Raw genomic sequence first — 22,746 nt, forward strand, 5'->3', positions numbered from 1 at the left:
GGAGGTTGGATGAAATAATAAAAAAAGAAAGTGGAAACGGGCCTCAGAGCAAGGAGGCGCCTAGATGGACGGTTGATCCTCACCCGAGGAGCGACCGGTGAGATTACCGTCGGGGGCGAGCAGAAGAAGCACGAGACGGGGACGGCCGCCTTGCACAGGCGTGTAAGCCACCAAGCGAGCAGGAACTCGACACAGAAAAGCCGGGAGGACCAAGACAGAATCGCATGGGTGGCCACTGTAGCAACAACCGACGGGAAGAGAATCAATCAGCTCGTTTCTGCTCCTGGAACGGGGGCGGTCACGTGGGACACCGCACGTGTGATGAGTCAGCCTCACTGGTGCACTAGCCCTGAGGGGGAAGGCGGTGCCGTGTGCATCACGTGCCACTGACGGAATGGACCGATGGACGGAGGAGCTTTGAAGCAGCAGCGTTTCTCCCGTTCTGGTCGTCCGCTTTGGATACCTTCTTCTCTCGGTTGTGCGATTCCCCAGTCCTTCTTGCAAGATGCCCGTTGTCGCAGGTCCTCCTCAGGGTCATGGCCCCTCGACTTTCGATAAGAGTGAGTGATGGGTTTGCTGGATGGCGTCCTACCATCCACCCTCCGTCCCCACCACAGCAGAGCTAACGGGCTTATAGTGAAGATGGGTGCTATGATGGGTTCCAGTAAGTTTCTACATTGCTATGTTGGATTCGTCGAGCCTTACTGATCAGAGATCTCGTCTAGCTGTCGGGGGTATTATGGGCTTCATCATCGGTTAGTTTGCGGGTATCCAGTCCGTCGTGTCTACGAACTTCCTATTCATCCCATCCAGGAACGGTCACCATCTTCCAGTACGGAGCTGGCCCCAACGGCGTCATGCGCACTTTGGGCAAATACATGCTGGGTTCCGGTGCGACATTTGGGTATGTCTATAATCCCTGGCCTCCGACAGGGAGTGAGTAGGTGATGACATTCTTGACTGACCATGTGCGCCAGTCTCTTCATGTCTATCGGTAGTGTCATCCGTACCGAGGGCCCTCATAACGATGCTTGGCTCCGTGCCCGGGGACCTCCCATGATGCTCCCCCGCCAGAGCCCCCTTCGCCCTGTCCGGGAGTAAAGGAACCAACCGTCGAGCTTTGGCGCATGGCGCATGCCACAGAATTTGTACAATAATCACCTCGAACCGGCACTTATGGGGGAGACGGAAGCCGTGTGGGGAAGGAAGGGATGGGATTTTGTATGATGTACATAACTTGGAGCGTTGGGATTGGCTCGAGGTATTTCGATACCTTGGCCCGGAGACGGAAGTCTCTAGGCGTTACACAATGATTAATTCTTAATGACGGTGATGAGTTAGAGTAGAGTACCTAGGTGGTGGAATGCGTGCGGTGTACGGTGTAGATACAGTACTCGGTACCGAGTAGGGCCAGCAGACCATCAGATAGCATGAGACCTATCAGTCTCCAGAGCAAGCTGAAGCCAGGAGGGATATGGGGAGAGAATCCGGAGTAATGATACGCGAGCGCCCTTGATCTCGCACTACACTGTTAACTTCCGAAGTGCAGGAGTATTAATTCGAAGAGATTACACCATGCACCTATCCATGAATTTGTTATTGGAAGGGGATCCAGTCAAGTGCCAAACATCGGTCAGCAGTCGGAATTGCAATCCAAACCCTTCTCTTCCGAATGATGAATGTGATCAGACCGAACTTTATACAGCAAATACCGGGGCAATAGTGTGTGCAAGGAGCAGACCGAGGAATATCCTTACCCGTCCCGGCTTAGAACGGGTGAGGTGTTTGTCCCACTACCAGCTAAAGAAATTTCCAGACGATCGTATCCCTATCGACAGACTAGTTCGCTAGCGCCTGGAGCCAACAACGGTAGAGATCATTGGATGTATCGTCGGCACGTCAGTCCGGAAAGAGGAAATTTCCCTCGGGTTGTGGCGAGGGCTTTTGCAGGATTTTCCGAGTGAAACATTTGAGAGACACGAACGATGTCAACAGGCGCCGTTGCGGCGGAGAATGAAGGAAGATGGATTCCTGAAGTCTGACAGAACATTTAGAGGTACGAAGTAAGACATAATAAATGACAAGAATGAGATCCATCACCAGGAACGGGTCAGGAACGAAAGTTAATCCACGCCCATCGCGTAGCATATGCATGTATACCCAGAAGCGAAGAGAAGGATCCTGCGAGCTGACTGTTTTCGCCCTGAAGGATCCATCATGGGGATCCTCCCGGACACGTTACACCAATCATCCGGAACCAGGTCAGAGGGCGAGAGAGGCGAACCGACGGGGGAGATTAAGATTAAAATGAGATGAGGTGGTGAGCCCCTTGCGATTGGACTGAGATGGGCCGGGGGTGGCCCCAGGCACAAAGAACCATTTAGGGGTCTCATCCATATTTAGTCCCGGCGCTTCCTCTCTCGTTCCTTCTTCCACCTCTGACGCTCTTTCGTACCCTTTCGCTCTTTACCTCCTCAACGCTCACTCCTTTGCGTTCATCGTCGCTCCTTTGGTCTTCGCTTCTATATCCTCGGCGCTGCTTCGCCAGATTCTGTTTATTCCCACTATCCAATTTCTTATATCTACTCCTCTACTCCGTGTTGTATCGATCATCCGCAACCATGAAGTGGTCCACTCTCGTCTCGTCCGCCCTCTGTCTGGCCGTCTCCCAACTTGTCGCTGCCGACGAGCAAACTCTCACCTCGACTCGCACACATACCATCACCCGTACGCTGATCCGCGTGAACACCGTGTCCGCCGCCTCCAGCACCCCGGTATCATCAGCCGCTATCACTCCCACGAGCTCTGCAATCCCCACGAGCAGCGCTGTCGTCTCCAGCTCTTCTGTTGCTGCTTCCAGCGCCACCGCTTCCGCCTCGTCCACTCCGTCCACCGGTGCAGCGGTGCGCATCGGTGATGTCCATCTCCCTGTGGCGCTTGCCGCAGGCTCTGTTGCCCTAGCCTTGGGCTATCTGTAGGAATGTTTCCTGGACCTGTGAGATTGGTTTTCATGGGGAATCTGATGTCCATATGAGACAATCAGATTGGCTTGGATTGGTGATGATACTTCGATTCTCTTTGATACTTCCCCCTATTTGTCTTCTATATTTGTCGATTCTTCGATTCACTTCGTGCCCTCCGCTGGATGAACCGGATAGCCGGCGAGAAAACGACGGCGGACGGTTAGGTGTTATGGATCCATATGCCTGTTTATATACCCCCTTTTTACGAGATTCTGAATTCGTCACGAGTTGATGCGGTGGGCGGTTGATGCGATGGCAATCTGTACAGTTGCTCACTACATTATATTTTCTACCCCAATATATTCTATCTACTCCATACTCCGTCCTCAATATAAAGTCCAATAAAGTCCAGTCGATCATGGCGCATCGACCACTTCGAGATGGAGCCATGCGACGGCCCGCTGATTGGCTGCGGCCGCGTGGAGGACGCGTGCTCGCCTAATCGGGCAAGCCATCAACAGTCAACGCAGTCGATCCATTCTTTCGGGACGTCATGTTTCCGCTCCACTCCTGGTGATCTGATCTTGCTCGCCGCTGCTTCTCTTTTCCTTCTCCTCTCCCCTTCTCCCCCCGTCTTTCACGCAACTCCCTCAACCTCACGGAAAACCATGGACAGCGAGATCCCTCTCCCGCCGCCCCCGCGCATTCGCCATCGGTCCCCGACCAATACTCCTCGAGCGCCCTCCTCCCTCCGGAAGACGTACCGACTGTCCCGCTTTGACGACCGTTCCAGCCAGCCCTCCAGCGATCCTGCCCTCTTCTCCAGCGATGACGTCCCTGCCTCTGGGCTGGAGAATTACAACGCCCCCGTGTCGTCCGGTAACCGGAAACGACGCTATCGCGGCACGTGGTGGGGGGAGATGGTGAAGGACCCGAAGCGCAAGCGGGCCGATTTCAAAGACAAGCGTCTGGTCGATAGTGGTGTATGGATGGGGAGTGATGAGTCCGCCGCCGAGTCCCTGTTGCCTTCTTCCGATGCGTCCAACTGGGGGGAAGATCTCCTGGTCCCGGTCCATCGACCGAACTCTCGCTCGGTTCGCGGAAGAAACGTGGAAAACTCGCCAGAGCTTCCACGCCACCTGGAGCCGCCATCTGTGCGAGTAGGCTTCCAGAAGGTGGAGGAGCCCAGGGAGCATGGGCTCGCCCGTACGGTGGTTAATGAATGTCTGGAACGGGGAGAGGACAGCGTGGATTTGAGGTATGCGTCGCTGATGAGTTCGGTACTTGGAGTTGGTTAGTGGCTGACTGGATCGTGCAGCAATGGTAACCTGAGGGTTCTTCCGCGGGGCCTCCTGGGACCGCTGCAGCATCTCACCAAGAGTCCTGCGGTGAGGGAGCCTCCGGTGACGGAGGATGTCTACAGCTCCCTACAGCCGTTCCTGCGGCTATTCCTCGCAGGAAACGCGCTTACCGCGCTCTCAGGGGAGCTTTTCGAGTTGAAGTCGCTCAGGGTCCTGAGCTTGCGCAATAACAAGCTGACGGACATTCCTCCGGCAATAAGGCAGCTGACCATGCTGCAGGAGGTCAATCTCTCCGTCAACCGCTTGCAGTGTCTCCCGTGGGAGCTGTTATGGCTCATCAAGAAAGGTGATCTGAAGCATCTAACTGTCCGCCCGAATCCGCTTCGGCAGATCGAGGACGCGGATATAGCGCAGTGGCACTTCCCTAACAGCACGGCCCCTGCGTCGCTCCCAGAAGCATTGAAAATGGGCGAATATGAGGGCCCCGCCCCCGAGAGAGCCTGGGCTCCGATCCACATTGCAACGGGGCCGGTACGCCGGTTCAACATGGAAGGCTTCCCCGTTGGGGAGCCGACCCTGATGGGTGGGATGCGCACGAACGAGTCCAACCAGGCAGAAACGCGAGTCCCGTCCCTCCGCGAGGTCTCCCTTCTCGCCTTTAGCCGGTCTCCTTTCTTCGACCAGATCACAGACGCCGACATTGCCGACCTCCCGGCCTTGATGGTGCGGCTTCTCCAGCAGGCGCGCGAGGTCCGCAACGGCGGCGGGCGACATTGCTCGGTGTGTCACCGGGCCTTTGTCATTGCTCGTACCGAATGGGTTGAGTGGTGGGACTGCGTCACGTACGAAAATGGACTCAAGGGACCGCGCCCCTCTGGCGAGAGCCTTCGTCCATTGCCGTTCCGGAGGTTTGGATGCAGCTGGGCATGCGTTCCCGGGGTAGAGGAGCCCAGACTGACGTCCCAGGGAGCATGAATGCGTGGAATGTAGACTGTTGTATTTGTACATATCTTACTTTTGAATCTGTATTGATATCGACCTTCGGGTGTCCGTGTTCGTGTTACATACATCAACCTCCACCTGCACTTAGACCTCAACCGACTCATACCTACCTACCTGACTACCTAAGGTACCCATAGAGATCACTCCGTCACCTTCTCCAGATCCGCCGCCCACAACGCCGCGCCGACGGTATTCGTAAACGCAAAAACCAACGAAGCAAACGGCACCATCTCTAGCAGAAACGACGCCATCCCCAGCCTACCATCCGTTAGCGCACTCGCAACCAAGACCAAAGGAAAAGCTCAAAACATACCCCGTATAAGCGCCCTGGAACTTCTTCACCCACGCCTCCTTCCGACTCTCCCCCCACCCCTTCAACTGGAAATAGCGCTCATGCGCAACGGGCCCAAACCGCCGACCCTGCACAAACACATACGCCAGGGTGCCAACGACGGGCACGAAATTCAGCGGCAGCAGCAGCAGCGAGCGCAGCAGCGCGCGCGGATGCAATCGCGCCAACGGCTTCCGCACGACCCGGCCCAGCCGCGCCATCGCGTCCGCGCCCGTGCCCGCTCCGGTCCGCTCGACCGTCCGGCCGGCCGACACCAGCTCGTCGCAGCCGCAGGCGACCAGCGTGCCGTCGAAGGTATCCGTCAGCGCGTCGCGCAGGACAAACGAGCGCGCCAGGAAATTCGTGATGGTGGAGCTCTCGCTGAGCACCAGCAGCGCCGCCGAGAACGGCGCCAGCAGGGGCCCGCTTGTGAACACCATCAGCGTCATCTGCGGCACGTACGTGAAAAAGAACATCCCCGTCGTTACGCCTAGCCCTAACGCGATTGTTTGGCCCGCCTGCGAGAGCAATGGCCGCCAGAGGGGGCGGTGCGTGGCGAAGTAGATGAGGCCCTGTTGGGGGGTTGATTGTTAGGTTCTGTTGTCTATCTGCTGGCGAGGGCGAGAGGTCGTCGTCACCTTGATTGGATACAGGTATGCCCCGGCGCGGGCCACGTCGTGGGCGACGTCCTGCGCGGCTTTGGCCTCCGCGAGGACGGTGTCTTTGATCTTGTCGGTCATGGTTGGGGTTGGTTGTGGGAAGATGGGTGGTGGATAGCTCCGTTTACACTACGGAATGAGGTAATAGCTAGAGTCTGATGACGTCACCTTATTATACTGCGTACAATTTAGGTTCGATACTGATACACCCGACAACACTGGAGAAGTGTGCTCAGTACATTGCTACCTAGCCAATATCTGGCTTGCACTGCGCCGCGATTCCATATACCTAGTCCACCAACGCCGGCCGTGCACACCTCAAGATCGCTAATGCAGTACGTAGACAAAAGAAACGAAAGAAGGAAAAGGACATCGGTATCAATATCAACAAGTGCCAAGATATCATCTGTCGCTGTCAGTCTGACCCTGATGCCAGATTGTATCGCCGCTCAGGGCCGAAAAACTCAGCACAGCAAAATTTCTCCATCCCGGCGGAGGAGCCGAGGACGACTGTCCGCGAAGAAGCCCGTCCTCCGGCCTGGCTTGTCGCTCCGGGTCCGACATCTCATTCTCGTTTGGACCAACAGCAATCGGAACAGGAACAGAAAGTCGGTTAGGCGAGTCATCGTTGGCTTGATGGGTTAGCTCGGTTGCCTCGGGCGTCGGTTCAACGGCCCTGTTTTGAGCCAGCGACCGAACCACGTCTCCTTTGCAGATCGGGCATGTCCGCCGTCGCGTGGTCAGCCAGGGGGTACTGTAAACGGTTACTGTCTATTTCTATGTGGGGGTCTCGTGGGACAACTTACATGCACTCAGCGTGGAATTCATGCCCACATGGTAGGCTCATCACCCGGCTCTGTCCATCGACATACTCCTCGAGGCAGACAACGCATTCGACCTGTCGTCCGGTGTACTTTCGGCGCCACAGGGTAGACGCTCCTGACTTTTCCTTTTTCGAATGGCTCTTTGGGCTACCCATGCTGGAGGACTTCTGAGTTCCCAACTGCGAGGCTGAGAGCCCCGAATAGCCCAGAAGCGGAGATGTTGGAGAGACGGGACCAGGGCTGACAGAGCGAGTGGAACTCGAAGACGACGTGCTGATCGTGTGGTACGTCCTGACTGGCAGACGGTCGACGAGTGATTTGGGCGCACGCCAGCGTCGCCGTCGGATTCGGGAACGAAGCAACAGAAGGACGTATACAACAGTCAAGGTCAATAACGGGCTGACCACAAGAACAAGAAGCGTGTCAAAAAATGGGCTGGTGGACATGCTCGTTGGGGTCAACGTGACCCATAAGCCGTCATGCTCCAGGATCTTCGCGCCTTGGCGGTTTTGGGACGAACCATTTTGAGATCTCCTGGCTTCTGAATAGTCGCGCGACGAAAGGCTGGACTCGGGTTCGCTCTCCTTCACCCATCCGAAGTGTTTGGCGAACCAGCTGCCACCCCGCGCAGATCCTTTGCTGTCGTCTTCCGCGTTCTGTGTCTCAACCATTTTACTGTCTGATTGCTTGTTGGTCTTGGGCTTTTCGATGGTACGGTACTCGCCGCTCCCCGGGGTGATGCTGCCACCTTTTAGAGGGCCCTGTGTTGAACGGGAGCCATCAGTCTGGGAGATACTAGTTGCCGACGGGATGGAGCTGCTCATCGGAGCGACAAGGTCTGGATCTCGCCAATCTTGTACTCCAATAACGAACCCATCCCCATCGCCAGTCTCTCGTCGGCTCTGATCGTTGTTCGTTCGGCTCTTGCTGGACGTTTCCTGGTCATCCCAGTGATCCATCACGATCCAGTTAATGTTTCCACTGGTCGGGGGACGCTGGTTGTCCTCCGAGATATGTCCTGTGCGGTGAGTCCCCAAGCCGAGTAATGATAAAACGCCGCGGAAGAAGCCTTTCTTGGGCTGCGCAGGGGTTGAGCTAGCGCCAGTGGGGGCGGAGCGGGTCGATGTTGGAGACGAGACTGCCGTTGTGGTGGTGGTCGACTCTACTCGTTGTTTCCCACCATGGTTGGAGAGCTTTGCCGCGGAGCTTTCATCCGCCAGATCCTCGCTCTGGGCAGGAACGAGAGACGATAGGAGTTGCGCCGTAGTATGCGACGTAAATAAGGCGGGGATAGTAACGTTAGAGGTGTCGCCTCGGGCATACATGGTCACGAGACCTCCCCCTCGGGTATCATCGCCAACTATGAGAGCAATCCCTCCACGTCGCTGCACCCACTTGACCTTCTCCAGGAAGCCACAGCCTCCGCGACTCAACAGCACGACCTTACCGCTGATCTCTGCGCTTTCCTGGAGGGACTGGATATCTGCATGCGTAGTTTGCTTGTTTAGGGAGGAGGACTCGGCATGGGGTTCCGCAGCATTTGGATCAGCCACTTCGGACTCGGGGAGCGGGTGATGCAAGTGATCGTCGGTGCCATCGTTAGAAGCAGAGTCCGCCGTACCGTCCTGCGGTGAATCCCGGTGGATTTGCGATGTGGCCGATTCGATACCGACCCCGGACCCGGACCTTCCGCCGGAACTATCAACGGCACCCGTCGTCTTATCGACCGGTCGATGAGAATCCCCCTCGCCCCAGCCGGGTATATCGGAGCAACCCAGCTCCCCTTCGGCACCAGCGGCAGTCCGATCGCCGAAACCACTCCCGGCCCATAGTTCACCGCTAAGGCCATTATCCGGAAGGAGAGGGCCAAACGCAGCAGGTCTGGCTAGAAAGAAGGTAGAATTATCATCGGTGAGACTGATGACGGCGGAGGGCGGGAATAAGGAGGAAGGGATATTAAAGGAAAAGAACGCATGGAGCCCCGACGCTCGACCGGCGAACGTACTAGGGGTGGTCACACGCGGAGATGATGTCAGAGCGGAAAAGAAAGTCAAGAAGATGGGAAAGAAGAGGAAAGCAAAGACAAGGAGAATTAGACGTGGCGGTCGCATAATGAGTCGGTTCAGGCTATCAGCCTCGAGAGGATGAGGGGGAGAAGATGAAGGAATGACGAAAGGGAGATTGATGGATTTCTTTGGCTTTAAGCTGATGACTGATGGAGGAGACCAATCAAACGGCCATCAGACGACAACCACAGGGGTGGACAGTCATGGAGAAGGCAGACGAACAAGAACGAAAACGGGACGCCAGAAATAGGGAGACCAAAGAAGGATCAGGGGTGGGTGGTAGAGTGGAAGATGGATGGAGAGGAGGATGATGTCGTTCGTCTGATGGGTTCCGGTTGGTCGTTGTCCACGCAAGCACAGCCTCGGAGTCACGGGATCCTCACCTGACTTATATATCTCCTTCTACAGGCAGTAACCCGTCAACCGGAGCATTGCAGGATTAGACATGTTCCTTGTCAAGGTCTAATGCATCTCTTTCTCGATATTCCCCGGTCTGTATCCGGAACACCTTGTCCTGTCCGTCCCAATGTCGCTGGAGAGAGGGATGAACTCCCCGCAGATCATGTTGTCATCGCCTCCCCACATCCCGTCTCATTTGCTTTCGACGGAGTTTGACGCCATTTGAAGAGCCCGATAAAAGCGAGAAAACTTGCGCAGATCGACACTTCCTCCGTATGGAGTATTCGCCCTGTCTATCCTCGGTTCCGGTCGTGACTGAAAGTACCTGACCTAGGTCGAATGCGCCCTGACCTGCATTCCGCCGGCGAATAGGCACAATTCCTACAGCAAAGATGGATCTCTGCGGGTTTCGATAGTCTCTCGTTGGGATCTCTTCGAGGCGTTCACAGTTCCTCGATAGATAAAACGACTAGCTGGAAATTCCGGTCAATGGCGCCAACAGTGGGTATCAAACCCCATAATGGTTGAACTCGTCACATCGCCCCATTCCGCCCTGTGAGATCGATCTCTACTCTGTACACGGACCGTCATCAGATTTTCTGATTTAACACCGGCCACCAGTATCCCATGGCCGACCACCGACGGTTGGTTCCCTCAATTCGTGGATCATAATCGGGGCCTCCTCCACGGTGGGGATCCTGTGGCGGTCGCATCTGTGGCTGGTGCGGCCTGGAGCTTTCCTCTCCACAGCCATCCATGGCTTCACCTTGAACTTACCTCGTTCGGACTCGTGACGTCGCTTCACCACCTATACTCCGGAAACGTCATGGATCCCTCCCTGGATGAACCGGCCATTTCACTCTTCTTTCCCTAAGGACATCTTCGGACATGCTTCATGATGGCGTCAGAGAGCCGGGGCAGGGGTCAAGTTTTCCCTATAAAAGACGGATATCATTCGTCTCGTAAATCTGCAGCTTTTGTCACTCTCCAAAAACACTGTCCGATTATTCAGAACAACATCCCATCATGCCTAACATTCTCAACAAGGTCAAGGATGCCGTGACTGGCCATCACTCCGACTCCTCCAAGTACTCTGGTATGTTCCGCTCCCGCTGATCTATTCACACGGCAAGTCCTAATATGTTTCAGGCTCTGACTACGGCTCGAGCGAGTACGGCAAGTCAGGTAGCTATGGTTCAGACAACTACGGTTCAAGAACCTCGGCGGACTACAGATCTAGCAACTATGGCTCGGATAGCGCCGGCTCGAAGACGTACGGTCGCGGATCGAGCGACTATAATCGATCCAGCTCGGGCAATTACGGCTCCAATACCTATGACACCAAGGGTTCTAGTGGGTATGGGTCAAGCGACTACAATCGATCCAGCTCGGGCAATTATGGATCCGATACCTATGGCAGCAAGAGCTATAGTGGACATGGACCAAGCGACTACGATCGGCCCAGCTCTGGAAACTACGGCTCCAACACTCGTCAATCGGGTGATTATGGTCGATCTAGCTCCGGAAACTATGGCTCGAGCACTTCCGGGGACTATGGCCGAAGCTCTACCGGCAACTACGGATCGAACGAGTACGGATCCAAGTCTGGCGCAGGTAACTACGGTTCAACCGGAGACTACAGCCGAAGCGGCACCGGTGGTTATGGATCGAGGTCGAATGAGTATGGTTCAGGCACTGATTCCTATGGCTCTGGAAGCTTTGGAGGAGGCAATGCTATGGGAGGTAGCAGCTACAGTGGCCGTAGCACTGGCCAGCAAGTTGGAGGATCCTATGGATACGACTCCGGAAATAAGATGGGCGGCTCACGCATGGAGTCAGACACGGGATATTCCCAGGGATACTCCCAGCGAAACCAGTGGTGAGCAGTGTGTTTTGAAGTAAAAGCGAGTCGTCAAACGAGATATTGGGCTTGTATATTTTAGTGTCTATTGCAAGTATCTAATCACATCCAATCTGCAGTCTAACAGTTTCCCTTTGTGGATTGGCCCTTTCCCGATTGGGATCCGTAGACGCGCTTCTTGTATACATCTCGACAACTGTCGTGGCCATTTCTTTCTCCCCATTCCCTTTCTCACCTCTATACTTTCTCAATCCATTCTTGTCTATTCCTGCTAGTGCTCCAGGCTCACTATGTCGTCGACCATGTCAGACGAAGCGAAGCCCAGAAGACATCGTCGTCGTAAGTAGCCCTCGTGTTTTCCAACGGCCTTCCGGTCCGAACTTCTGTTAATCGTCGATTCCAGGCCAGCGATCTCGTAAAAAGAAATCAGCTGTGACAATTGAAAGCATCAAGATCGGTCGAGCTCCTCTTGGTGTCGAAAGCTCACTTCATCAAGTCGAATCCAAGAAACATTCACTTCCAGGGTCATGGCCGGAGGAAAGCCCCGAGGGAGAAAACATCCTACCGGTAAGAGAGTCCCATGCATTGGAATTCACTTCACTTTTCTCACTCGTCTGGCTCTAGTCTTCCAGTCCACATCAACCTCCATCTCCCATGTTCCCTCCATCAAACCAACAAGCCTCCGACACCCACTCGCCTCTTTCCCCTACAGAGGATCTACCTGACCCAAGTGTATTCGATTCGCCTCCCCACTCACCATCTCCGCTTATCCTGCGACCTCTTCCAGGCTCGCTTAGATCTGTTACTCACACCGGGGCGCTCAGAGACGGAAGCAGAAATCTCTCCAACCGTCTCTTCTCTTCCCCCATCTCCATCAAAGAACGACGAAGCCTCTCCATTTTGACAACTCAGAGACTATCCCTGATGTCGCCTTCTACTCCAACCAGGGCATCGAGGACCGCGGAGCAGGATGAGTCTCAGGAATTAGAGAGCTTCGACAATCTCGCGTCGTCTCAGCCCATCTCTCTCAGTCAACTTTGTGCCAGAGCGAGCTCACGTTTGAGAGTTGGAAGGTCTTCCAAACGGTTACACCTCGAAGATCCAAAAGAAAGCGAAAAAGGCACGCATATATCCAGAACCACAGGTCTGTGCAGTACGGGTAAGCCCAGGCATATTTCTCGACTCTCGACGTTCCACCAGGCAAGCAGTAAGAAGTACAGGCTATATAATTACAAAGAAGCTCTGATACCTTCTCGCTTCTACTCAGAAATGCAGGACAAAGATAATAGAAAATTTGACCAAGAGGGACCATGGTACGACCATGGAGTCCCTCATTCACATAGGAACCCTTTGAGTTACTCTTGTGATTACGATTCTCCCTTCGCGTTCTCAGCTTCTGGGCCACATGATACGATCATAAGCAGCCCATTCGCGAGAGATATCAACCATCACCCTGGATATGGTACCTGGCCTGCACGCAAAACTTACGAAAATTTTTCCGTCGCAACGCCCGCAAAGCCTTATTTGAGCGACCTGCTGGCAGAGTCATCGTTGAGTCTCTATAGGGAGTCTTTCGATCGTCCCTCGAATCAATCTCCATACGAATCACTGCGCAGTCAACCTTCTGGCCACAAGCATCCCAATATCCGCAATATTACAGCTAGCATGCAAACTTCATCGGCTGATGTACATATTGAGCGACGCAAAATGGCATCCACGTCAACTGGATACGACACAGTGTGTCGTAACGTCCCTCGTGAGGGGTTACCCGGTCTGCGATATGATATCTCCTACAGTGAAGGCCGACCCTGTACTCCTGCTTCGTCCCCCAGTCAGACTGCCAGGCATGGACGCCCTGGTGCTCAAATCTCGGAGCTGTATGAGGGCCGAGTTCCCAAGGAGGTGAGAAAGAGAAGCAACAAGGAGGAAGTCACCGCCTATCTCAGGGCTATTGTTGAGAGCTCCCATCTTGCTGCAGAGACAACTGAGATGCGGAGCTTGTCTAGATATTCAGAGACTCCCTTGTCAGAAGAGCGCCACTATTTGGGGAGTAGTGTGGAGAAGGGAGGTTCACGAAACAGGTTCACGGGCGTGGGTAACAAAACAAAGCACAGCACCTCTATCGTTTGCAACAGTCCCCAAGTTGAAGCTCATGGCCGCTCTTCCAGATCTAAGCCGGACGTTCCCCAACATACCGTCGCAGGCTATCTGTATGAAGACATCCTGAAGAAAATGGCCAAGACGGGTGATAAGGATGCTCCTGTCAATGCAAATGCTGAATCGCCAAAGAACGTGAGACCACCCCCAGGAATCCCAGATCCTGTGGTACGCAATACACCTATGGGACTTTCCTACTTGGGAAGATCTCCTAGTTCGGAACAGACAAGGCTTAACGAGGCAAACGCTTGGTTCTCAGCTGATCATCGGGGAAAGGAGCAGCTTCGTCAGCAGGTGGCAGACATTGCAGAAAACTATGCGCAAAGAGTGAATAGGCTCAAAGGAAATTGCGATTCTTCACTGAGCGAGACGGCGAGACGGATGAATCTCCTTTTGGGCAATGTTGTGATCAACTTGCATTCCTACGTTTCTCAGGACTCTCCAGGGCAGGCTGGGAACTTTGCGAATTTCGGTCGTGTCAGGTCCCGCTACTGCGAATCTAGTCTTGGTCGGCGGAGCTATTTCGATCAGGACCCATCCATCGACCGCTGGAAACTCCCTTCACGGCGGATTTTCTCTCATATTAGTGGTGGTCCAGAGGAGCCTTCGGGTTTCTAAGAAAATATTAACTTATTCCACGATCCTAAGATTTAGTGAGGTACGAAAGGGTTCTGGGGAGGATATTCAACATTGCCGAAGTGGTCGAATATGGATGTCGGTTCTTCCCATTGACGATAATCCAAACGTGGGGGTGTTAGCCAGATTGTTATTGCAATGCAGTCTATGTATGATTAATACTCTATTAAAGCAGGACTCGAGAGTTTAGTAATGCAATTCGGTCTGGCAATTTTACTGTGTCAAGCACGGTATAGTTCGGAAGAGGATATATATTCCGCCGATGACGCATATCTTATCGCGATTGCGATAACAGCTAAAGACTCCAATTACTCACCCAGTCTCGCTTGCCATCTACCACGGACGCGGAGATTACTCTCACCCCATAAACCATTCGTCCATCTATCACCCTACACATTCTCTAATTCTGCTTCACCTATATCCGCAAAATGTCCGTGACAAATCCCGAGCGTCAACCTGGAACCCCGCAGTCCCCCGCAGCCGGAGTGGCCGCCAGCCTCGACGACGGCAAAACGCACCTCCTCCTCGCAGCCACCGGCTCCGTAGCCACCATCAAGCTCCCACTAATCATCACCGCGCTCTCCAAACACCCCAGTATCTCCATCCGGGTCATCCTAACGAAAAGCGCTGCCCACTTCCTCCCCCCTCCGACGGAACACGCCCCACCCCACAGACATGAACAGCCCACGACAACGACGAGGACGACGACAATAGCCTCCGCCGAGGCCTACCTGCGGACTCTTCCCAACATAGACGGGGTATACATGGACGAAGACGAATGGGCGGAGCCGTGGACGCGCGGCGGCGAGATCCTGCACATCGCGCTGCGACGGTGGGCGCACCAGCTCCTCATCGCGCCGCTGAGCGCCAACTCGCTCGCCAAGATCGTCCACGGGTTCGCGGATAACCTGCTGACGAACGTGGTGCGGGCGTGGGATGCCTCGGGGGCCATCGATGGGAAGGTCGATGCGCGCATCATCGTCGCCCCCGCCATGAATACCGCCATGTGGGTGCATCCGGTGACGGTGCAGCAGATCCGCGTGCTGGAGGAGGAGTGGGGGGTGCGGGAGCCAGAGCTGGAGCGCGGCCCCGGGATGGTCGGGTGGTTCGAGGTGTTGAGGCCTATCGAGAAGAGCTTGGCGTGTGGGGATGTGGGCGGCGGTGGGATGATGGAGTGGACGGATATTGTTGCTGTGGTGGAGAGGAGGCTGCGGTTGAAGGAGTGATGGGTTGGAAGTTAGGTGTCGGGTTCTCTGTATTATAAAGGGCCGGTGATGCCCGTTGTATGTCCATCCATATATGACAGTCCAGAAAAAAAAGACACAAGAAGACAAGGAAGGCAACGACAACAACGCAAAACAGAAAGCCGCAGCGCCAGAATCCAATCACTGCAGCGGCCGTCCTACGCCAGGAAGCAAATGCGTCATGATAAACCAACAACTCCCCCGGCGCCGTGGTGATACAACATTCTGTTGGAGAAGCACATCACCCCAAGAGAAAAAATCTAGACATTGGTGGTCGATTATCATCTAGCAGGATACCAGGTTGATGTGATGGTCATTCAGCGCAGCACACGCAAATAGCGTGCGGTGCGGGTGGAAGGCGGTGCTCGCGATGGGCGAGGACCGGTTGTGATGCAGGAAGCTCGAGTATGGCTCGAAGGTCGATAGGTAGGAGCCGTCGACGTTAAAGGTCTTCACTTCATGACGGTTTGTGCCCCTATAGAGTCAGTACGACGGGAGGAGCCATTACAGAGAGTCGGGTACTTACACCATGAAGACAGGCGCGTGTTCGTGCACGCTCAGGGTGCGAAGGGTATCTTTTGTGGCGTAGATTGTTGAAATTGGGTCGGACAGTCGAAGATCCCATAGTTTGATCTCTCCGTTTCGGCTTCCAGACACCAGCTCCCTAAGCCCTCCTCGCTGCATGTGGACGTTCGTGATCCACTGCTTATGCTCGCGCCACACTTTAACCATGGCGGTGGTGGGCTTAAGACGCTGGTCAAATACCCGGACAGCTCCGTCCCCAAACCCAGCCACGAAGATGTTGCCTGCCACTTGGTCGGAGGTCAAAGATGTGATACATGAACCCGATCGAGCAGGAATATCCTAGAAAACATAGAGTTAGAATATCATTCGATCGTGGCATGCAAAGAAAGCACCCACATTCGTGCAGACCTCTGTGGCGGCATTCCATACACGGATGACTTTCACGTCACCTGCAACCAATGCCTTGCCTTGTCCTTGTTGCCAGTCCATGACGAGACCGGCGTTCCGGTTACTTGGGATAAGCTCCGGTAGAGCCCTAAAGGCCGTCACGATCTCGACGTTCTTTGTGGACTCGTAGTTCCGGAAGACCTTCAGGATGCCGTCGGAAGATCCTGTCATCAAAAGGGCCTGATCATCTTCGTTAATATATCGAACCTCGTTAATCTTGGACCCAGGCGGGTTGCGGTTAGAAAACCGGTTGAGACACTTGTGACGTTGCCAATCCCAGATACTACTCCAGCGTCAGCAACCAATGCGCACAGCATTTCCCCTACCGATACTTACGCGATGGTGTCCTTATCATCAGCCACGGCGATGTGGTCCTCGAACTGGTGGAAACACATCTTCAGCGGTTGGCTGCTGTTAGACAAGAGCGTCTGGGAATTATCCCATCGGTGACTTCCTGCTTTCCCTTTAAGGGGCTGGGTTTCGGCGATGATCTTCTCGTTGCGGCTTCGTCTCCAAAGGCGCTCGTTGTAGTCGGCGCTGCCGGGCTCGTCGGGCTCATTGGGTTTCATCTGGGGTTCCCGGAAATACTGGACATGGGTGAGAAATTGTTCATATTCGCCGTCGTAGTCCTCGCGGATCAAATGGAGAAATTCTGGGATTACCTCTGTGGACCAGTCGAGAAACCGGCTGGTCAGGGGAATAATTGGGGCCATTGACGGGTCCCTAGGCACGAACCCACGGGATGTAGGTATTGGGGCCTGGTGGTACGCCGTCGCCGGTGCGACTTGATCATTTACTTCAGGGGGGCGAGTCCATTCAGGGGGCGCTCGTCCTCGCGGCGTCATAGGGAGGCGCTGTTTCGGAGATGTCGGCGGTGGCGAGGGTTGTGACTCTGCAGGAGACGGCGGGCCGCCGAAAGCGAGGTTTTTCAGCGATGCTGCAACACTTGCGGTCCGCTTCAAGCTTAAGGAAAGATAGCCTTCCTGCTTTGGGGGTGCGAGCGACGGAGGGGTAGGAGGTGTTGCGGTTCGGGACTCCAGTTTCTCGCGAACCTGTAGCTTGGGCGATACCCGATTTGTGAGCTCCAAGATTTCATGTCGAACCGTTTCAGTCAGTGAGGCCATGGGGGATTGCAACAGGGCAAGATGGATATAATCGACAATCATGCAGGCATCCTGTGCGATATCAGGGTGGGGGTCAACGGAGAAAATGAGAAGTTGTTTCCAAATAGCACCGAACGTGGTGTTGCGAGACAATGCCCGCGGCTTTGGGTTGCCACCGGCCGAACCATTTGGCATGTCTTCGAGGGTGAGTCCTTTGGAATGTGTCTGCTCTGCCTTGACAAGGAGGTTTCGCTTTTCCTCCTGGAATTCGTCAAACGCAGCAACAAGGAACTTGTTCTGGTAACGCTTCACAAACGTCGAGAAGAAGACCAACAGCTCTTTTCTCACAAGTACGCTACCATCTGCAGACATCGGTAACACAGCCATAGCTAAGGACTCTTCAATCTGGGCGACCTGATCAGTCAGATCTGGGATTCCCAAGAATGTGGTTACTGCGTGCAACATTGCGGCCCGGACTTCGGGGACAGGGTCGAAGTTCAGCTCGCAGAGGCGTGCAGGTGCCGCGCATCGAATACCCATCCACTTTGCTTCAGGGAAATCGCACCAGAGCATGCTGATGCAGAGGCATGACCATTGACGTAACAAGGGATTCTCGACGTCCATTAAGTGTACAAGGCACGAGTCAAAGAGCTCTCCAGAGAGGCACACGTTCTGTCCTTGGGGATAATTCTTGCAGAATATAGAAACGATAAAGGCACACATAGCCCGATGCTCGCTGGCATTGCCCACTGGAATCGGTGAAGAAGGGTTGAGGATGGAGATGAAGTAGTGGATCCCGTTGTCCTTTAAGAGATCATTCTGGACAGTATGATCGACGGCCATAATCCGCGCCCAGATGAAGACCATCACTGGTTTCAACTCCTGGGCCGCAGACTGGAGAAGTTTGACGACATAAGGGAAAATGCCAATGCTCAATGCTAGATGGACAGCCCAAGGACCTAAATCTAGAAACTTGCTGAGCAAGATTAATGCTCGTAATCGGTGGGCCTGACTCAGCAGGACCTGTAGGACGATGGGTAGTTGATCCGGGGGGTTTTTCTCGGTGGGACCAGACGAGAGGTAGACCTCGAAAGCAGTCAGTTGTTCGGCGAAAAAGGTAGAGTGCTGGTAATCGTATTGTCTACGACCCTCCTCATGGTCGATAAGCGCAGGGAGCTGGGCAAGGACCATTTCGACAGCCAAGTCCCAGCTCTTCCATAACGGATGATGATGTGTTTCCGGTAATGGTGGAGACGAGATCGGGTGGCATTTATATGTGCGCATTATCCGCTCGCTCAGTAGGAAATTCCTGAATAGGGCTGCAACCATCAAGTCTTGCCGGAAAAGCTTCTTAAACAATGGCCGTGGCAGGGTATTCCATGCGATAGTATCCGTAATGGCCGTGAAGATCCAGTTCAGCTCTCCAAGAGGACTGCGGCGGTCCTGCAAGCGCCCTGGGACCCGAAATTCATCAATGGACACGGTGCTCTGGAGGGGGTTCTGGAGAATGAAAAACCGAAGAGCGATCTCGATGGGCGTAGTCAAACAGCAGGTAAATAGATCCGCCGGGAGGTCTGGATTTGTCGGGAGCGCTTCAGTCTTCTGGCAGGCCGCAAGAATTATACAATCCCCGTAATTCTGGACGAGGGCGTTGGGGTCACGGCTCTGAGCCTCGGCATTCTCCTTTATGTGCTTGTCGACAAAGTTGTGGAAGTTTTGGACAATGTTCCCTGCATTGGAGACATCGAAAACAAACAGGCTTGGCCCAGCGAGCCAGGACTGGAGATCATAGAGCGACACGGGAATGTACTGGGTGTAATTCTTGTTGAATACCCAAATTTCACCAGACTGGGTCGGAAGAGGAACGCCGTGGCCGTTGTAATGGAAGAGCACTCTTTCATCTTTAGCGTTGCGTCGCAGGGATATGCAAAATTTCTTAGTTTCGTCGACCGACGGATCCAAATACTGTTTGTATCTAGTTCTTAGACTCAACGTCTCGTACTGTTCTTGTAACTTCTTTCCGATCTGCTCCATGATCTTGGTTTGACCACCGCCGGTAGTTGACGTGGGGTCGACCCAACATTCAAGCTTCGCAGTCGGATTGGTTTTGACCACATCTGGAGGGTCGACGCCGATGTTCAAGCATATGGCAAGGGCGGCAGAGACCGTTTTCAGGCGGTCTCTCATTCGCCAGTCTTGACTCGGCCAGCTCCCTACGGGATCTCTTGGGATACCAGTCGTTTCATGTCGTTTCTCGGTGAAGTACATGTAGAAGTTCTATATGAATGAGACCAGGAAATTTGAAGAGGTCCCCCGAGGTGTAGGGCTGCTGCTTACCGAGTGGAGGATCTTCAGGTACTCGCTCGACGTGTACTCCTCTTGCCACCCATGTCTCATAGCGAAATCTTCATCGTTGTCGCCAGCAACCGACTTGTCGAAACCCAATCTGGGGCCGTAGTCGCTTTTGGCCCGTTTCAAGGCGGCGGTGGGCCGACCGCTGTCGGAGGCTCTATCGGAAATGACGCGTTCTGCAACAGGCGGGTTCTCACCGGCTGAGCTGGTCGGCCTTTCCGGAGAGGTGACGGGGGGTTGCGTCCGTTCGATGGTGGTGAACGAGCGGTGGTGTCCGGCCGCGGGAGCGGGGGACTTATCGCGCGGTGGGATATAAGTTTCTAGATCGGGGCCAAAGGCAACCCGAACGGATTTGGTGTGGTTCTTTCGAGGTTCAACCGTGAGGCTCGAGGCTTGGGGCTTCGGTGTATTGTCGTCCATATTCGAATGAGGGTTCTTCATTGCGCGTCGACCATGATGTTCTTCGGATGCAAAGAATGCCACTGTCAAGACGGGTCAGAAAGCGGGACAGCTCTGTTGTGAAATGCGAAGATAAATCATCGGGGTTAGTAGAAGTCCGATTATTTGGCTGGGTGGTAAGCGGATATGCACGTCGTTGCTCACCTTATCATCTCACTACTGAGCTGATGGAGGCTCCGCAACGAGAGACGGAAGGCAACCGCGCAAAGAGGGCCTAGTATGATTTCCAAAGAAGCCCAAATTTCTGTAGAAGAGGTCTTCTGCACTTGGCAAGACAATTACGGGCACCTTTCTCCAAAGCCCGCAGCTCCAGAGGGTTGAGATGGTAGTCGGGGTGGAATGAAGAGGTCGTCATGAGCTTCGGGTGTGATATCTTGGCATCCGGTGGGCCGGAGAATCTGTAGATCCGCGCCGTTGTGACGGCATTCATTGGCCACTCTGGAGTCTGATCACAACTGTGTATATGGGGAGTTTTGTTTAGATATGTAATCTATATATATATATATATATATCGTTAAGTAGTTAAGTGGACTGGTATTCAAGAGAGGGATATACGGAATAAAATCGACAGCTTGATACTACTGGAAGTTCATGTACAGCCTAGGCACACCGTAGATATATTTTATCCGCACCAACTGAAACGGCCAAAGTGTACAGCCTGGTCTACCTAATTTCTTTTGGATTCATGTAAGTATAGACTTCACGAATTTATCACAGAGCACATTCCAAAACTTCAGTTGACTTCAAGTCGACAAAGTGGCATGTCTGCTCCATTGCATTTGATTGATCCATTCTATCCCGGCAGACAATCACTGTGGCTGGAGTGTTGATCTCCATACTGGAGCTCATGCTTGACGGCAGATCACCCAGATAAATAAAAGTTAAGGGGGAAGGGAGGGAAACAATGAACGGACGTACATACTATTCGATGGCAAGCAGGGAGCGATCCATCCCTGGTGGCGGGATGATGGATGCCCCTCCGCCCAACCCCCAGTTCGTCGTTCGGCTGGCATGGTTCAACCACTTCCTCTCCCCCTTACCCCTGGATCCGCCCTTTCTTCGGGACTGTCCCTGGCTCCGAGCGTTCTCTGGAGTTAGTCCCCCCGAACTAAGCGTTCAGTCGAGGGATTCCGAGGGCCGTCCGCCAGTCATCATCGTTTGTTCCAACGGTGCACTGTTGATCGTCCCCCACTCAATCAAGAGGGTGGCAGAAGAATGATAATTATAGAACGCATCATCAAATTCTTCCCAGCGCTCTCACCGGCTGTTCTTTGAAAGGGAGAGACGGGACAGTTCTTGCACCGGTCGTACAGATGGCCCGGATGTAGGCCGTATGTGGGATCAGGCATGAAGCTGCTCTTGTTTTGGTCATGTTTCTTCCTCTGATACGGTGTGCTGCAAGGAAGGGCTGGGGTGACTAATCCTCTCGGCTTCGTGGCTAACTAAATGACTGAATCTGAGATGAGACCGGATGCAAGCACGCCGTCAAAAGACATCTATTAAGATCTTGTACTGCGTACGCCCCGGTCACCGTCTGGAATGCGAACAGGGAAATTTCCACTGACTGATGGTTGTGGGATCGGCTCCATCTGCAGATCTGTACGCGAGGCAAGTCAGGGACCGACCGGGACGGAGAATAGTCAGTTCATATGCAACTGAATGCATCTGAGTGCATCGCTGGGTGGATTCTCCACGTCAAAGTACATGAAGCTGGAGTTAATCGACTTTTTACCGACACAGATTTTTTTCTTTTCTTTTCTTTTCTTTTTTTTTTTTCGATTCTCTCTTCTTTTCGTTTGGCCTATCTCCTGTTTCATGATCTTCTCACCTAAATCCAAATGACTCGTTGATAGCTCAGGAATTTAGCAACGTAGAAATCCGGCAAATAACTCTGGGTGCCTCGTACATACTTGAGGGAGGTGAAGACCAGGGGTGCATCTCGCTGTCGGCATGGCGGTGGAAAGGCAAACCCTTTTCTACCCTCGTGGCCACCGTCTTTTGCTCTTAATTTCTCTTAATTCCTCCATCTCTGTCGCCTGAGGGAGTCAGTCCAGGTAAATGATTTTCCTTTTTCCCCCTTTCGCGACTAAAGACCAACCAAACAACACAAACCCCCAATAAATAAAAAAATTAAAAAAAAAAAGAAAAAGAAAAAGAAAATATTATCTAATGCTGGCCAGAGAGTCTGAAACGCCGGAACCTCGCATTATTCATTCTCATCCATTTACTCTCTCTCTCTCCTCCCTCTCCTTCTCCCTCACTCTCCGATCTTCTTCTCCATCTTCTCCGTTCGAATTCCTCTCTTCTTTTCTCCGACCTGCCTCTTCCTCCTCCGCCTCTTCCTTTCTCTCGTCGCCTTTTCTTTTTCTTTTCTTCTTTCTATCCCCACCCCCCTGTTCCCCATAACTCGCCCATGC

The 22,746-nt window shown here is 53.7% G+C and overlaps 9 protein-coding genes across 9 annotated transcripts; 6 read left to right on the top strand and 3 right to left on the bottom strand.

Annotated features, from left to right (window-relative positions):
* Positions 1-436: 436 nt before the first annotated feature.
* On the top strand, positions 437-1,342 carry BDV59DRAFT_179162 (MGR2/ROMO1 family protein). The gene is made up of 5 exons (XM_073689871.1): positions 437-560; positions 638-664; positions 726-755; positions 814-904; positions 978-1,342. The coding sequence occupies exons 1-5, from the start codon at positions 506-508 to the stop codon at positions 1,099-1,101; spliced, it is 327 nt and encodes a 108-aa protein (XP_073547730.1). The 5' UTR covers positions 437-505; the 3' UTR covers positions 1,102-1,342.
* A 1,064-nt stretch (positions 1,343-2,406) lies between these two features.
* On the top strand, positions 2,407-3,338 carry BDV59DRAFT_179164 (uncharacterized protein). The gene has a single exon (XM_073689872.1). The coding sequence runs from the start codon at positions 2,622-2,624 to the stop codon at positions 2,976-2,978; it is 357 nt and encodes a 118-aa protein (XP_073547731.1). The 5' UTR covers positions 2,407-2,621; the 3' UTR covers positions 2,979-3,338.
* Positions 3,339-3,631: 293 nt separating this feature from the next.
* BDV59DRAFT_202323 (leucine-rich repeat domain-containing protein) lies at positions 3,632-5,239 on the top strand (the record flags this gene model as incomplete). The annotated part of the gene is made up of 2 exons (XM_073694010.1): positions 3,632-4,221; positions 4,282-5,239. 2 exons carry the CDS (start codon positions 3,632-3,634, stop codon positions 5,237-5,239), a joined length of 1,548 nt encoding a protein of 515 aa, XP_073547732.1.
* Positions 5,240-5,322: 83 nt separating this feature from the next.
* On the bottom strand, positions 5,323-6,337 carry BDV59DRAFT_208115 (uncharacterized protein; the record flags this gene model as incomplete). Its single annotated transcript, XM_073695144.1, has 3 exons — positions 5,323-5,524; positions 5,580-6,169; positions 6,236-6,337. 3 exons carry the CDS (start codon positions 6,335-6,337, stop codon positions 5,407-5,409), a joined length of 810 nt encoding a protein of 269 aa, XP_073547733.1. The 3' UTR covers positions 5,323-5,406.
* A 245-nt stretch (positions 6,338-6,582) lies between these two features.
* Positions 6,583-9,446, bottom strand: BDV59DRAFT_36447 (PA and RING finger domain protein). The gene is made up of 2 exons (XM_073696265.1): positions 7,063-9,446; positions 6,583-7,010 (listed from the first exon to the last, which is right to left on the bottom strand). The coding sequence occupies exons 1-2, from the start codon at positions 9,189-9,191 to the stop codon at positions 6,659-6,661; spliced, it is 2,481 nt and encodes an 826-aa protein (XP_073547734.1). The 5' UTR covers positions 9,192-9,446; the 3' UTR covers positions 6,583-6,658.
* Positions 9,447-10,571: 1,125 nt separating this feature from the next.
* Positions 10,572-11,428, top strand: BDV59DRAFT_202326 (uncharacterized protein; the record flags this gene model as incomplete). Its single annotated transcript, XM_073694011.1, has 2 exons — positions 10,572-10,641; positions 10,695-11,428. 2 exons carry the CDS (start codon positions 10,572-10,574, stop codon positions 11,426-11,428), a joined length of 804 nt encoding a protein of 267 aa, XP_073547735.1.
* A 902-nt stretch (positions 11,429-12,330) lies between these two features.
* BDV59DRAFT_193482 (uncharacterized protein) lies at positions 12,331-13,927 on the top strand (the record flags this gene model as incomplete). Its single annotated transcript, XM_073692237.1, has 5 exons — positions 12,331-12,613; positions 12,647-12,791; positions 12,831-13,651; positions 13,724-13,849; positions 13,899-13,927. 5 exons carry the CDS (start codon positions 12,331-12,333, stop codon positions 13,925-13,927), a joined length of 1,404 nt encoding a protein of 467 aa, XP_073547736.1.
* Positions 13,928-14,403: 476 nt separating this feature from the next.
* Positions 14,404-15,749, top strand: BDV59DRAFT_36476 (putative flavoprotein). The gene has a single exon (XM_073696266.1). The coding sequence runs from the start codon at positions 14,628-14,630 to the stop codon at positions 15,423-15,425; it is 798 nt and encodes a 265-aa protein (XP_073547737.1). The 5' UTR covers positions 14,404-14,627; the 3' UTR covers positions 15,426-15,749.
* Positions 15,750-15,937: 188 nt separating this feature from the next.
* On the bottom strand, positions 15,938-20,658 carry BDV59DRAFT_179177 (ubiquitin-binding TORC1 subunit KOG1). Its single transcript, XM_073689873.1, has 4 exons — positions 19,856-20,658; positions 16,752-19,795; positions 16,365-16,698; positions 15,938-16,307 (listed from the first exon to the last, which is right to left on the bottom strand). Exons 1-4 carry the CDS (start codon positions 20,309-20,311, stop codon positions 15,966-15,968), a joined length of 4,176 nt encoding a protein of 1,391 aa, XP_073547738.1. The 5' UTR covers positions 20,312-20,658; the 3' UTR covers positions 15,938-15,965.
* Between the last annotated feature and the right edge of the window lie 2,088 nt (positions 20,659-22,746).

Source organism: Aspergillus ambiguus, assembly GCF_047715705.1.
Source record: "Aspergillus ambiguus strain CBS 117.58 unplaced genomic scaffold BDV59scaffold_17, whole genome shotgun sequence".
Lineage (NCBI taxonomy): Eukaryota > Fungi > Ascomycota > Eurotiomycetes > Eurotiales > Aspergillaceae > Aspergillus > Aspergillus ambiguus.